Here is a 16,186-nt window from a genome sequence, read left to right as displayed (position 1 = left end):
CAGGCCAGGACCCACCTGGCGAGAAGGGCAGGTCCCCTGCTGAGGTACGCGGGCCCAGAAATGACTCCAGTGAGTAGGTGATCCCCTTCACCTGCTCTACCTCACAGTTCTTCACCTGCCCAAAGTTGAGGATCTTCCCATCTGATGGGCTGATCTGGAAGACAAGGAGAGGCTTGCTGACGGGGAGGGGACACAAGAAGGGAAGGGGACACAAGGCAGGGCCTGCTCCTCCCTGGGAGATACACCCCTCCCAGGCCACCCTTGGAGGCTGCTGGGACTGGTTCCCAAAGGCAGAGGCCAAGATCACGTTTCTGGAGGGAGGAGTGGAAGGGCAGGGTCGAGCCTCACCACGCTGTGCAGGCCACACACAGGCCGGGCCTGCGGCTTCAGCTTGCGCCGGAAGAACTCGCTGAGGTTGCGGTAGTGGTGCAGGTCCTCCACGGCGGCCTCCTTCATGTTCACCCCGAAGGTCCAGATGTATAGGCTGTAGACGGGCCCGCGCAGCCAGTGGGGCAGCTCCACCTGGTTGAGGCGGCCCCAGGCCCGTGACAGCAAGCGAGTTGGCACCGACTTGTACAGGGCCACCTGCAGGCCACAGGCAGGAAGATGAATCGACCACACTTCAAGTCCGCTGTCCCCCCACCATGGAGGTCACCTCCAGAGGCCTGGGCACCCCACTGTAGCTTTGTGGTGTGGTCGTTTCTCACTAGGAACCAGACTGAGCCTGCCAAATAGTCTCACAAACTTGAGTACTGGCCGAGACCGTGACAGTAACTTACAACTCAGGTGTTTCAGTCATTTTATGCAGAAGTGAACAGCAGCCACTGTAGTCCCTGGTAAAGACCGCCCAGCACAGCCTTACGTCTTGAAGCGGGGCGGGGGGGGGGGGGAGTGTAAATGGATCTGATACCGTCACAGAGAGGCTGTGGCAGGAGGCAAGTGCTGCCTGTGTCCCAGACCACAGAAAGGAGGAGGAGCCCCCCGGGCACACGGGAAAGTCTACAGCCCAAAGTGCACATCCTTGGCCTAATAGGAAGCAGGAAAACACACCCCCTCCTCCCAGAGTCAGGGACTTTGGCATCACACAGATTCACTGTATCACTGTCACCAGGGCCAGCCTCAGGGCTTGCAGAGTCCTGCCTGGCACTCCAAGTGTTCTATGACGTCTAGTCCACAAAGCTGTCTGCACCTGGGGCTCCCCCCTGGAGACACAGGGAATTGGCCCCCTCAGCCAAGCTCTTATGGCCAGGAGACTCTTCCAGGTGCTGTTGGTGCAGTGGGACCTGCATCTAATTGGCAGCTGCTGCTTGTCTGAACACAACCAAGACATCAAATCCCCAAGGTGTAGAAGTAATTTCATTCCACCTTAAACACCTTGAGGAGGTATCCCAGAGCTCCTCCCAGATGAGACCTGTGCACTGGAGCAGCCAAGGCTGCTGTGCAACCCTAGGTCTAATTAGCCAAGGACCCCTCATGTACCCTTGACCTTCCAAGCCCTCACAACACCCACCTGGGCTCTCCACGGACCCAAGAGCAAGGTTTCCTCCTTGGGGTCAGCCTGTCCTCCAGAGAACTGCCTGGGGCTCCCAGGTCCCCAAAGGTATCCCCACCCCACAGGGCCCAAACAGGCTCTAGGCTTCCCAAACAGGCTCTGGCATCCAGGAATTAATTTGGATTTGTCTCAACATCACCTCTAAGGAAATCAAACATCATTTTCTGAATGCCCAATATGGGTTCCCTCCAAAAGCACAGTCCCCAAATGGCGCAAATGCAGGCAGAAAGCAGGTAGTGAACAGTGAGCCCTCAGTCACCTTCCTGCCACCCACAGGGCCACCAACCAGCCCAGCCCTCTCAACAGTATCACCTTTCAACGTGATCCTACCAGAGGGCTCAGCCCCTATAGCCATCACCTCTAATCTGACAACTGTCTCCTTGGCTGCCGGGGGGCGAGCCAGGTCAGCAGCCTGTGCACACTTACCCTGCTCACGGGCCTCCATCCCACCCGGCTGAGCGGTCTGAGGGCACCAAAGGGCAGGAGGTAGTAGAGGACCGTCAGGGGCCAGGAGCGCAGCTTCAGGGCAGGTCTGGACATGCAGCTCAGCTGTCCCAACCTCCGCCTCAGGGCCAGCTGGGGGAAGTGCAACCTGCAGGGTACATGTCCCATCCATGGCCAGGGTCAGTGGCCAGGGAATGGGAGCCCCCTCCCCACCCTCAGCAAGCTCACCTCTCGACAGAATCTGGCAGCATTGGCCATGCCCCTCGTCCCAAGCCCATTCTGAGTTAGGAGCATGGCTGCCTCACTTCCCAGTCTCCCACCTGCCTGCCAGCTGAGGGGAACACAGGACATCGGCAGCCGAGACACAGAGGGTTGGACCCAGCTCCTAACCTCTCTGAGAGAGCAGCTTCTGAACATGGGAGAGGCTCCAGCAAGGTCCTTCAGGGCTAAGTACCACCTGCGCCTAGCACAGGGTCAACAGGTAAGACAGGTGCAGAGCCAGTTTCATAGCACCACCTTCCCGGGGTGCCAAGAACAATCTGATCTCCCAGAGCTCCTACCGGAGTAGCAGCACATGGCAGTGGGGATGCAAATGCTACCACTCAACTGTGGGATCTGGGGAAATCTCTTTACAGCTCCAGGCGTCTTATTTCCTCATCTGATAAATTAAGTGGTTGGGCCTGACAAGATCACAAAGGAAAAAACACACAGACATAACCCTAACAGCTACTGCTCCATTCATCTGCATGGCAGTCTATGTTAGATTCTCCAAAAACGACCCAGAGGTTGGTAGGGGTAAACTGCCCTCACCCTCAGGCCTTGCAGGTCTGCTGGGGCTACCACTTGACCCAGGCCCCTCCTTTAAGCAAAGGTGGGTGGGCTTTTCCTCAAATTTCATTAGCCCAAACCCAGTACAATTAGCACAAGCTCAACCTTTCCACCAGAACCCTGGCCCCCTAAGGCATATCAGTGAGGCTCAAGTCCCCCTGTCACAGGCCTAAGCACTAGAAAATGCTCCTGAGACCCCATCGTAGCCAGGAGGAGACCACACTGCCACCCACTCTGAGAATGCCCCCAGGCCTCGGTTTCCTCATCTGCAAAAAGACTGCATTCAACTGGATAATCTAAAGCTCCCATCTGTGCCTGTGCATGCTCAGAGAAGCTGTGTTCACTGCCCCCACTTGCTGAACAAACTAAGGAACAAAGAGCCACCTCAGCTGATACTAAAGAAAAAATGGAGAAATGAGCCGATGGCCGATGGCCGGGCCCAATTCAGTGATGGCAACAAGGTGCCGCATATTCACTGCACCTCACTCCCTGCCCTTCATTCTCCCATCCCGCCCCATTGTGTTTTAAAAAGGTCCCAGGGGTGGTGGGGCCTAGCAAAGCCCGAACAGATCACTGCTCCCCCCTCCCACTGCCCCCACCACCCTGCTCACTGCAGAAGCACAGGGACCAATCCCTGAAGAGCTGTACACGAGTGGGGTGGGGGCGCCCAGGGGTGAGGGTGGCGGGCAGCAGTTAAGGTGCAGCACACACACTGGGCCACCAGCCAGATCCACCTCCCTGAGTACCTGAAGCGGGCTCTCCGACTCAGGCCCCCCGGGCCAGGCCCCTCCAACCTGAGGGGCTGATCCCCCAGGACCCTGCGACCATCTCCACCTTGGGGCCGCTGGACGTGAACTCTGACCTTGCGGAGGTCGTGGCGGGGCACAGCGCGGTTAGGAGGCCGCCAGCAGCATCTCACCATTTCGCTGCTCGGAGCTCCGGTCCTCGCCGCGCTTCTGACTGACACATGGTGGGCGGGCTGGGAGGGCGGTGCCAGCGCGCTCGCCTTTGTTCCTCCTCCTCTCTCCCTTCCCCCCAGAGGAGCTCCTGTGCTGTCACTGCTTCTCGGTGGCTGGTGGGCTGCTTCCTTGGCTCAGGGGCGTAGGGCAGAGTCAGGGCTATTGCGAAGATAGGCACTGGTCATACATTGGCTCTGGGCCTGCAGCACCAACCCTGAGCTCAGCCTACTCTGCCCCAAGCTTGGCCACCTGCCTGTTCCAGTGAGCTGATGGCAGGGAGGGGACCGGGCGCCTCTGGGCCCAAAGAGCACAAGCGGGAATCTGAACCCTGTGCTCTAGGCGGGCACCCAGCGTCGCCCTGTCTGCTGCTCAGGCAGCCCCTCCCTTGCCAGGACCTGACCCATTTTCCATTCAGGTGACAAAGTAGCATCTGAGGAATGAGGGAGAGAAAGTGGGAGAGGTGTGGCTGATGAGACCCTGGGCATCTGACCAACTCTGGCTCTTCCTCACGCACCCCTTGCCTCAGAGCCCCCAAGAAGGCAGCGACCCCCCAAGGCCTTCTCAGAAGATGAGCACCTGGGCGACCTCAGGGAAAACTGGCATGGAGCTGGGGACAGGCCAGGATTGAGGTCCATACTCACTCCCCCACCCCACCCCCATCTTTCCTTAGGAACAGGGACAGCTCTCTGGCCAGGGGCCTGCCTGCCTATCAGGAGAACATGCTCCTCCACAAAGCTCTTCAGGTCACCTCACAGATAACAGGGGAGGAGAGCAAACATTCCATGGCTGTTGCTGTCTCAGCCCCAGGAGTCAAGGCCCCAGGGAGGATGCACCACTGGCCAGGCCTCCAATCCCAGCTACAGGATGGCAGGAGGCAGGCACCTGACCATCTTCACATGAAGAAACACAGCTCCAGAGTGGTTCTGAAGGCAGAGAACTGACCCAACCAGGACCCAACATGGCCAACGTGCTGTGACCAGAAAAAAGCCCCAATTCCTATGTGGCTCTACCACGCAAGCGGAATGGTCTGACACCCAGCAACCCCTTCAGCCATAGAGGTGAAAACATCAGCCCAGTACCCACCTAGGGAGCTAGACACCCCAGTGTGCAGGGGCCTATGTGACCCAGGACAAGGCCACCTAAGGTCTGGATATAAGCAGAGATTTCCGCCCTGACCCAAGGAAGTGGCAAGGCCTGGCCCACCGAGACCAGAGAGAGTCCAGACCCCTCCAGCAGGTTCATCTTCCTAAGCCGCCTGTCTTGATGAGTGGCAGGGATAGCTCACTGTGGGTGGGCCAGGCAGGAAGGTGCCCAGCCCATCCGCCAGGCCTCGCCTAGAAATAGATGAACATATAAGCTTCCTCCAGCTCTAGGGGCCAGGCCTATGGCCCCATGGACACCCTGCTCCAAGTCCTGCTGACCTCCTGCTAACAGTTTCATCCATGATGTTTAGGTCACCTCAACCAGACCACCTATGTGCTGAGCAAACCCTCCGCCCCTCTGCAGTAGGCCTGGACCCCACGCTGCTCCCCAGAGGAACAAGCCCAAAGGGGTGACGGGCAGTCAGAGTTGAGTCTAGTTCTTGGCTCCCAGGACAAGGCCTTCTCCTCACCTCTAGAACCTAGAAAATTCTGACTGAGTGCATATCTGGAATTCTTGGTGGGGGCCAGTGAGGCCTCGTGGGAGGGAAAGGGAGCCCCCACCTCCTCCTGACAGTTTTCCTCTTTCCTACTAGGCAGGATGGCGACTCCTGCGGCATGCTGTCAGAAAGGAACACTCGGGAGCCCACAGACAAACCCAGCTTGGCCTGAAGCCACTGCACACACTTGTACTTCATTCTCCCCCAGGGCCTCTGGCCCAGGGGCTTGGCCAGGCAGCCCGTGGGGCAAGGCAGACCTTCCTCACCACACACACAGTAGAGGGAGCTCAAGGGGGACCAGCCCAAGGAGCTGCTGTCCTGGAGACTAAGAACTGGCCTAAGGGGCCAGGCAAGGGGTCCTTACCCACTCAGTACCATCTCTGCCACTTTCCACCACCTCTTCTAAACGAGACACTGAGACCGGGTGTCAAGCTTCTTCCACATCACCATCTGTGGGCCCCAAAAGGTCCTCAGGGAGCAGACATGAATTCAGTTGTCCCCCCGGAAATGAGGCTGGCACCCTCTGTCCAGCTCTCAGCTGGGTGGAGGCGAGGGGGGTCCTAGGTCACTTCCCACCTCCTCAGCTAGCAGCACTCCAGCCCACCCCATCCACCCATCGCAGAGACCCCTTTCCATCCCAACCTGTGACTGCCCTTGGAGCCCAAGCCAGAGTTCCTCTCCCTCCAGCTCCCTGAGTGTGACTAGGGTGCCCAGGCCAGATGAGGTACTTGCAAGGAAAGTTCCTGAAGCAGGGAAGTGTGGACACCTTCCTTCCCTCCTGAGAGTCTCAAAAACACTGTGGAGATGAATTTGGGGTTGTAACCAGTCATTACAAGGCTTAAGGGCCAGCTACATGGAACGTGAGAACTCAGAGTGGGTTTGGTGGGGGACAGGGACACTGGTTACTGCAATCCTGGCTACCTTCCCACACCTGAGAGCAGGGAAAGGCCTTGCAAGTCACAGGCCTTGCTGGAATGGCCATTCCCCTTGCTCCCCCTCTGCAGTTTTAGATCACAGCAGTGACCAAGGCCCAGAACATCTCTGCTCTGAAACCCCCTGCCTCAGTTCCGTGCAAGAGCTCCATACGGCCTCACCTCCCTTTCTGCTCTGGGGGGATAGAACGTTTGCTCCACTGGGAAGGGACAGGGCTGAGGCATCAGTTTTGAAAGAGGAGCCCAAACCTAGGGGCTGTGGCTGCCCCTGTGAGTAGGACAGGGTGGGGGAGAGAGGAGATAGGAGGGGAAAGGGAGGAGTCACCTTTGTCAAGACATACTGTTTATCTGCATGGAGCAATGGTGCGACGACCCCACCCACCTCTCACAACCAGGATGAAAGGAACAGTCCCCCCTCAGAGGAATGGAATGTTCCGACTGAAGTGGACCAATCGGGCCAATTACCAGTTACTGGGGGGCACATATGGGCACCGGTCTGGTTCTCAGACGCTGGTAGATTCAAGTTTCAATCCTGGCAAGATCAGAAAGGCAGTGAGGGACTGAGGGCGCTCTGCCCCACAATGAGGCTCTCTGCTGGGGTTCAGCCTGAGACCACCGAAGAATTTGCTCTCCTGCTCCCTGAAATCTCACTGGGTGCCAGGGTCAGCAGAAGCCTAAGCAGAAACCCCAGGGCCCCCACAGCATGTGCCCACCAGCCTGACTTTCGGGTCACACCCACCCTGGAGGGCAGGGCTGCTTTCTGCCGCACCTCCCCTTGAACCAAGGCAGATTTGTCCAGACAGGGCCACCAACTCTCCCTCCCCCATATTCCAGGGCTAGAAACAGACAAAGCTTCACAAGTAGGGAACAGGGAAAATGAATCTCCCCAGTGAAACAGGTAAGCCATCTTGGGGAAGCCCTGGGCAAGAGAAAAGGAAGCAAAAAGATGGGCCCAAGGATGCCTTTCAAGCTGGCTCTTGGGGAAGCCCAGGGTAGGGTGGGTGGAGGTGTGGACAGGACTCTCCCAAAGGAAAGGGACCTCCTCCAGCAAGCCCCAGTGCCAACAGGTAATGGGGCAAAGGGCAGCATGTCACCCCCTCCCCGGCCCTCGGGGGGTGACATGGTGACATGTATCAGCACGTTCAGGTTCCAATAAAGACAGCGCCACCTCCCTCCCCCTCTGGCACCTGCCCCAGGTCCTTTTGGCAGCATTGAGAAAATCAGCTAGCGCTCTCAGCCCTGGAGGCCGAGCAGCCGACCCCCCACCCCCCTTTCCCCAGCAGGGCTGGCACTTCCCTTTTCCCCTCGCCCTAATGCCAGGAGATGCTACAAGAGGGAGGAAGTGAGCTCATCCAGCCTGCCCCGTGACCGCCATGTGGGGCTGGGGGAAGCCTACAACTTGGTCTAGACCGTAGGGTGGGCTCATCGCGCCAGGGCCTCAGGCTCCAAGCTGTAAAGGCGTGCCCCCAACTGCAGGGGGCTGGATGGCCCTCCTGAACCTAAAAGCCACCTCTCAGGCTGGACAGGCAGGCCCTAAGGAGCCGGGCTCACTCACCCGCAGGTGGTCCCGTCTCAATCAGCTTCCGGGCGCAGCGGACTCCGGGAGGCGCCGCTCCTCCGCTGAAGCCTTGGGTTGGCGGGCGGTGGCTCGGGCTCCAGCCACTCAGACTGCCAGGGCGGGGGCAGGAGGGCGGATACTAAGCGCAGAGCTTTGCTCCGCCCCCTAGCCCCGCTAGCCCTGGGGGCCCCTTTAAGTGAGAAGGGACCAGCCCCCTGGCGACAGGGGACTTCCCCAAAAATGGCTCCCACCTCCTGGTCTGGGAGCTGTCTGTCCTCAGCAGGGGCTGGTCTCCTTGGGGCTGCTGTATGATTCTCACTCCCCCTCCAGGCAGGCTCGGGCCTCCAGGTGCTGTCAGGCTTCTCTAGACTGAGCAAATGGCCACCTGCAACCAGCCACCTTTCCTACCCCTCCAAGCGACAGAAGGTATCTAAGTCCTTGCTCCTTCCCATAACCCATCCAGAAGACAGGTTCCCCCGGCCACACACCCTGTCCCACTTCGTCTCCTCTAGGCAGACACACCCCTGCCTGAAGTACAAAATCCCCTGACATATAAAATCTCCTGTGCTGACCAGCAAACAAAATTCAGGGGGCAAGGCCCACCCCTGGGCCCAGCACGCAGGATGAAGAACCTGTGTGGTGATCCTGTGCCCTTTCTACCTTACTAGATAGCAGAGGCCCAGCCTGCAGGGTCAGCACCTTAGCCCCATACCCCCCAAGTCAACATGGGATGGAATGAACCAGCTTAACATTTTTCAGAGGGGGAGGATCTGACAAGGAACACTATTCAACCAAGAAAAGAGTGGCATTCAGGAGCCTGGTTACTCTGTGCAGGTCATGCCGCAGGGCAGCACGCCACCCACTGGTCAGACTGCCTCAGATTGCTCTGGGCTATTCAACAAGGAACCAACCCCAGCTTCTTCTGACCACTGAGCATTTAGTTCCTATAGCAACACTCAGAACAGGAAGAGAGAGCCTACAGGCTTGTGAAGGGATGAGCAGCTGGGCCAGGGAAGCCTGGAAAGGATACAATGGAGTACAGACACAGCCCACACACCTGTCCTCATCCGGACCCAGCCCAAGCAAGTGCTCCATGACAACCTACAGACCTGGGATGCTGCAGTGGGAGAAGGGGAGACAACAGGGAGACCACAAGGCCTGCCATGGTATTGCACACCTACAATGCACCAGAAGGAGCAGAGAGGCAGGGGTGGCGAGCCATACAGAGTTCCAGCCCTATGGGCTCACAGTACTCTCGGAGCTGGGGAGACTTCAGACCCCTGCTCACCTCAGAGCTCCAAGCAAACATGAGAAATGGGATAAAAAGGAGTTAACACATAAGATGCTGACACAGAATCCTATCAACACAAAATACCCGAACCAGAAAGATCCGGGAAGACTACGTGGACATCCCTAAAGCCTCCAGCACTTCCAGATCAGGCCCAGCCCCGGTTAGACCTTTAGAGGAAAAATAAAAGTCCGTGGATTAAAAGCCCAGCTTCTCATTTGCTGAGCAGCCTCTGGTGCCAACACTCTTCCCTCTAAAATGACCAACTGGGGGCTCCAAGTCATCTCCCAGAGTTCCTTTATGACCACTCAAAGCCTATCAGGTGACTGGTGTTCAGAAAACTCATAAACCAGCCCAAGGTCCTCCCTGAGATCAGCCCTCCACCTGACCTCCACCACTTGGTGTTACAGTAGGGACATGCCTTCCAGATTCCCAACAGCAGCTGACAAATCATTTTTGGGAAAAACAAAAACATTTGGTAAGTTTACTTTCCTACACTGAATGAGGCCCCTTAATTTCCAGTCCTCCCTAGGTAGGAGTGCCACCTAGTGCCACTGCAAGGCTCTGCAGGCTCCAGGCCACTTGGCTGCCAATACCTGTGAACAAACCTCCCTCTCTCTAGGTCAACCACTGCAGCTCCCTACAGAGTGATTTTCACACACAACTGTGCCAGGGAACAAGACAGCTGTGGGACAGGGTTGGGAGGTGTTTTCTGCTAATTCTCACTGCCTGAGGGCGGGTTGGGGCCCTTGAGGAAGATCTATGATGGCTGGTGTCTCATGGCTCAGCCCCACAGAGGACTGTGCAAGGAGCCGGGACTAGCACGAAATGCCCTCAGACGACTTCTTCATCCACAAGCTTCACTCAGCCCTGCCAAATTCTGCCCTCATGTTTGCAAAGGTTTCTTAGCAGTCGCACCAACCCACAGGACTTCTCTGATGCCCCTCGGCCCATGCAGAGCCCCTCTGGGAGCTCCCTGGGGAACGGAGGTGGCACCTACAGCATGATGAAGAAAACAAAGTACTTTGAAGAGGAGCAAGCCCAGCAGAAAGGGCCCTGTAGGTGGCTGAGTTGCCACCTTGGACTCTTTCCAGCCCCAGAGCTCAGCCTTGTCTTGTTCCACATTTTCAGGCAGAGACCTCTGCTGCTCCATACACTGTGCTCAAAGCCACAGGAGGCAGTTCCCCAGCGGTACAGACACAGAGCTGTCCCGGGGTTAAGGAAGGCAGGGAAGAGGCAAAGACTGGAGTAGGGGCCTGGGCTACCTGGGGGTGTGGCTGCCACAGTTCCCACCATTACTGTGAAGGAGGAGCCCCAAGGCCTCTGAGCTCACCTCCTGCCCTAGAACAAGCCTAAGAGTCTCTGAGGACGGAGCTGGGCTGTAAGTAAACTGCACCTGAGCAGGCAGGGAGATCTACTTCCCTGCCAACTTGACTATTTGCCCATTTTAACAGCCACAACTGTTTTCTCAACACCTATTAGGGAAAAGTACTTACTGAATCTCTACTCCCTGCCAGCAGGGAACCAGGTAGTTAGACATACATTGTTCTCATTTAACTACTTTACGAGGGAGTTAATAGCAGCCTGTTTGCAGACAAGAATAAAGCTATAGCAAGTATAGAGTTTAAAAACATACAGAACATGTTCACTGCGGCCCAGAGGCATGGACACGCAGTACAAAGGAGCTGCTTGCAGGCAGATGGGGCTCTGAGCGGTGGGCGGGCAAAAATGAAGACACAGGGCAATGTGGGAGATTGGATGGACTGATCTGTCTTCATTCCTGTTCAGAAACTGAAAGGCTGCACCACGTATTTGAAAAATTCTACACTGAGGCTAGAAATAAGGCAGTAGTGCCTTCAGAGAGAGTGAGAACAGAACGCAGCCGCTCCTGACAGGCCTGTTCACACGGCCGCTTTCTGAACGGCTGACCTCACCATAAACCCCCCATGGCTAGACTCAAATGAACAAAATGGCATTGTTATTGTGCCCAGATGTGGACTTAAGTACTTAGGGGGTCAGCAATGTACTTGCAAATGGTTCAGAGGAAATATTATATAAAAGAGATAAAGCAGGTATGATAAAACACTAACAACTGTTCGATCAAGGGTGTGTATACGTTTGCTTTAAAACACAGAAAATGCTCTAAATCCTATTACTGGGGAGAAAAACCCAAGCCCATGCTCCCCACACAGCACTTCTCTTGCTCTGAGGTGTGGGGGAGGGAGCAGGACCTGCTTCCACGGTTCCCCGCACACCTGCCACGACTGCTTCACACATAGCAACTCAGGACCCAACCACTCGGCCAAGGTGTATCCGGCACTGTCTGCCTGGTCCCTGGCTGGGGGCTAGCATTTGTACCTGATGGGACAGGCCGACTGCCAACCACTCTGCAGCTACACTGCGGCCACCCTGCAGCTACAGGCTCTCCCATCTCCATGGAGTTACCTCCGAGGCTTGCAAAAGGAGAGCTGTGTGGACTGCTTCTTCCCCAAAGTGTCCCCCATTTCCATCAGGCCAGCTTTCCCACAATATGAACCTCTGTCCTCAGATAAAGGAAGAAAGGACACCTCAGAAATACCAGAGGCCAAGAAGAATCTGTCACCACATGTCATCCTGCATGGGCCTCAAATCACTTAGGCGCTCAGAGGAACCTTGTCGCTGTGTACTCAACACACCTGACATCTGACATCACCCGGTAACTTTAGGTGTACAGATGCTACACACCTTCCTCCCTTTTCATTAAGAAGTAGTTAATGAAGGTTTTATTCCCCCTTTTTGACTTATGAGGACAAAAGGACAGCATCTCTGAAATCACAACTGCCACACAAATGCAGACCCTGCCACAGCTCCAGGCCCACCTGGCTGCCTTCCCTCCCGTGTGTGTTGTTCGCTCAAAGCCAGCTCTCTGCAGAGGCCCGTGTCAACCGCCCTCCTCCTGAAGGCCAAACGCCAGGCCTGGGCAGCCCGAATGAACAGGCTCTCTGACCACAAACCCCGAGCTTTTCCAGGACGTCATGAGTCCTGAAAAGAAACTCGGGAAAGTGGCTCCTCCTCTCCTGCTCTCTGCCTGCCTGCGGCTCCTGCTCTAAGGGCAGAGTGTCCTCGCGGTCTCACCAGGGCTGAGAGCCTTGTTCCTGAGGAGCGTGGGTTCCTCATTCTGTCCATTGCATTTAAATATTAAATTTATAAGTACTCTGAGCCAATATAAACAGAACAAACAAGTGAAAAATGTTGAACTGAACCCACATTTTTAAAAAAGCAAATTACAAACCATATTAAGGTACCAGTCTTGTGCCCTATTTCCTCTGAGACCATCAAATGAAGAGCCATAAGTCATTTTCCATTTCTCTCTCCTCCCCCATTCTAACCATCAGTGCATCCTATCTGCTTTCCCCTCAAAAATACCCAAATTGAGTCCCTTCCCCCCACCCTGGTACCCACCACCCCCTACCTTTTCTCGCTGGGATACTGTGAGAGTCTCCCGAGCAGGACCCCTGCCTCCACCCCAGCTCCCCTACAGTCTGTCTCCACAGCAGGCAGATACATCTGATCAGAACCCAATCCTCACTTTTTAGTCAGGCCTAATGTGTTGGGGTCCTGCAGCTCTCCTACCTTTCTTCCCTTTGCACCTCTAGCCATGTGAGCTCTTTGCTCTTTCTCAACAGTGACAAATATACTCTGTCCATATCAAGCCTCGGCCTGGACTGCTCTCCCTTCCAACGCCCGTTGGCTCGCCCCTCTGTTAATGCAGTCTCTGCCCATGTGGTTTCAAATGAAGCCTTCCTTCCCTGACTGCCTCAGTCCCAGCCTGGCTTACCTGTGCCCTTTACCTGTTTATGTTTCCTCCATGACACTTCAACCACTCGATATGTCCAAGTGTCCATTTGCTTCTTATCTATCTGTCTACCCACTAAGGAAGACAGGAGCTCTGGTTCTATCCACAAGTGGATCCCCGGCATTTCAGCAGAGCCTGGCATTACAGGAGCTCAAAGGTTTGAATGAATGAGTGAACTCAAGAAGAAATGAATTATGTTCACCTATGACAACTTCTGTTTTGCTAATATCATAACCATAGTGTGGTTAATGTGCTCAACAATGCTAACTACAGCTCAGCAACAAAAAACAGGTTTTAGAAGCTGAACACATACGACAAACTGTATAGGTGTCCAAATCTTTTCAGACAGCAATTCTACTCCTAGGCATTCACCCTGAGGAAAAGGCCTATGTGCAAAGAAAGATGTGCTCTACATTATCCACGATGGCAAAAACCACTGCTGCGCCAGAATCGACTGTAGTAGTATAGCCACTTAACATGTTTTCAAGCAGTCATGCAAAATCACATGTAGCAATACGCATAAGGCAAGAAAGGCAAAATACAAAACAGGTGCATCCATCTAAAAATAGGGACAAACATAAAGTCTGTGACTATGCAATCATAGACACACAGTGAGAACAGGTAGGAATCGTGACTGTCCTCTGTTTTTTAACATTCTATCAAAGTATTATATCATTTCTGTTATTTAAAAAAGAATGAGATTGATTCAACAGGTGCCCCAATACTGTTCAATGGAAAAAGGACAGTCATTCAATAAATGATGGTGGGAACACTAGATGTCCACGTGCAGAACAGAGTCAGACCCTAATCCTACACCATGTAAAAACTTGAAGACAAACATAAGACCTAAAAATATAAAACTCTTAGAAGAAAATAGGAGAAAATCTTCAGGACATTGGATTCAGCAATGATTTCTTAGATATGACACCAAAAACACAGGCAATAAAAGTAAAAATAAACTGTACTTCATCAAAATTAAAAACTTTTGTACATCAAAAGATATTATCAAGACAGTGAAAAGAATAGAATGGTAGAAAATATTTGCAAATACACATAGCTAATAAGGGTCAGGTATCCAGTATATATAAAGAACTCTTACAACTCAGCAACAAAAAAACAAACCGCCTAATTTAAAAAATGAGCAGAGAACTTGAATAGACATTTCTCCAAAGAAGATATATATATATATTGCTAACAGGCATGTGAATAGATGGTCAACCGTCACTGGTCATTAGAGAATGCAAATCAAAATCACAATGAGACAGAACTATAGGGGTTAAAAATGAGTTACCCCAAGATATGCCTCTGTGGTATATAGATTATTTTGAGCTACAGGCAACCGAGACCCTTTGGGCTCAAGAGACACTTCTATCCTCCCCTTACCTACCCAGAAGAATTTGAATTAGGGGGCCTTGCCTATAATAAGAGATCATCTGAGATAACCTTTTTTGACCTATCTATATGGCATGGCAAACTACTAATTACTAAATATCAGTTCTTTTTATCCTGCACTGACCCTCTAAAGCCAAGGTGCTTCACCTCATCCTTAACTCAAAATACTATATATACCTCATTTTCCCTTTCTGGCTCATATATGCAATTTCTGCCTTTCATGTATGTGACGTTCCCATATGTACATATGTAATCAAATTATTTACTCTTGTCAATCTGTTTCATGTAAATTATTAGACCAGCAGAAAGAACCTAGGGAGTAGAGAAGTATTTTCCTTTCCCAAACCATTTCATACCTATTAGGATGGCTATTATAAAAAGTAAATAAATAAACAACGGCTCGTGAGAATGTGAATAAAATAGAACCCTTGTGCATTGTTATGGAAATGTAAAATGGTACAGCCACTGTGGAAGTTTGGCAGTTCTTCAAAAAGTTAAACACGGAATGACCACATGATCCAGCAATTCCACTCCTAGATATATGGCCAAAAGAACTGAAAGCAACATCTCAGATACTTGTATGCCAATATTCATAGCAGCACTATTCACAATAGCCAAAGTGGAAACAACCCAGTATCAAGAGATGAATGGATAAACAAAATTCCACACAATAGAATATTATTCAGCCTTCAAAAGGAATGAAACTCTGATACATGCTACAACATGGATCTTGAAAATATTATGGTAAATGAAATAAGCCAATCGCAAAATGAGAAATGTTGCATGATTCCATTATATGAAGTACCTAGAATAGTCAAATTCATAGAGACAGAAGTAGAACAAGTGGTTACTAGAGGCTGAGGGCTGAGAAGAATAGGAACAATTGTTTAATGACTACAAAGTTTCTGTTTGGGACGATGAAATAGTTCTAGAAATGGACAGCAGTAATTATTGTGCAAATACTGTGAATGTGCTTAATGCCACTGAATTGTACACTTAAAAGTGTTTGAAATGGTAAATCTTAAATTATGTAGATGCTATGGACTAAATTGTGTCCCTCGACCCAAATTCATATGTTGAACCCCTAACCCTCAATGTGATGGTGTCCAGAGATGGGGCCTTTGGGAATAACTAGGTTTACATGTGATCATGAGGGTACAGCCTTCAAAACAAATTAGTTCTATTAAAGAGAAAACTAGAGGTCTAAAACAGTATCATTCGTGTGAAAGTCCATGATACCAAACCTAGATTTAATACCTGACCAAAACAGTGTTTCAACTTCTCCCAGAAATACAATTTTAATCAACCAGTCTGGAATCTACTGGTCAATCACATGGTCCCCCTCCTTTTCCTCCCCCAAAGAAAGAAGAAGCAATCTGCGTGATAAAAGATACCTGTCATTCCCTTGCCCACAAAAGAAGATATCTTGGTCTAAAAATAATCTTATCTTCTCTTTCGCTAATAGCTTCCTTGCCCCACCTTCCTATAAAAACCTTCCATTTTTTACAACCTCTGGGAACGCTTTTTTAGTGGCTAGATGGGATGCCCCCCAATTCACGAACTGTTTAATAAAGCCAATTCGATCTTGAAATTTAATCCACTGAATTTTTTTTTTAACAGTACCCTTATAAGAAGAGACATCAGAGAGCTCACACTTACTTTCTCTTTCTTTGTCATGTGAGGACACAGTCTACAAGCCAGGAGGAGGGCTCTCATCTGAACCTACCATGTTATCATCCTCACCTTGGACTTCTGAGCC

General features: G+C 52.5%; 1 protein-coding gene across 8 annotated transcripts in view; it reads right to left on the bottom strand.

Annotated features, from left to right (window-relative positions):
* The window catches only part of PISD (phosphatidylserine decarboxylase), a 37,036-nt gene that overhangs the window by 2,660 nt on the left and 18,190 nt on the right, over positions 1 to 16,186 (bottom strand). For 2 of the 8 annotated variants that reach the window (XM_016129544.2, XM_016129543.2), the window contains 5 exons: positions 7,910 to 8,022; positions 3,744 to 3,942; positions 1,979 to 2,144; positions 349 to 585; positions 16 to 154 (listed from right to left, as the gene is read on the bottom strand). In XM_016129544.2, the coding sequence (XP_015985030.2) occupies positions 16 to 154; positions 349 to 585; positions 1,979 to 2,144; positions 3,744 to 3,942; positions 7,910 to 8,022 (854 nt within the window). The other 6 variants (XM_036221457.1, XM_036221458.1, XM_036221454.1 and 3 more) reach the window with 6 other exon arrangements.

This window comes from Rousettus aegyptiacus, unplaced genomic scaffold (assembly GCF_014176215.1).
Source record: "Rousettus aegyptiacus isolate mRouAeg1 unplaced genomic scaffold, mRouAeg1.p scaffold_m13_p_5, whole genome shotgun sequence".
Taxonomy (NCBI): Eukaryota; Metazoa; Chordata; class Mammalia; order Chiroptera; family Pteropodidae; genus Rousettus; species Rousettus aegyptiacus.
This window is presented reverse-complemented; position numbering and strand designations above follow the sequence as displayed.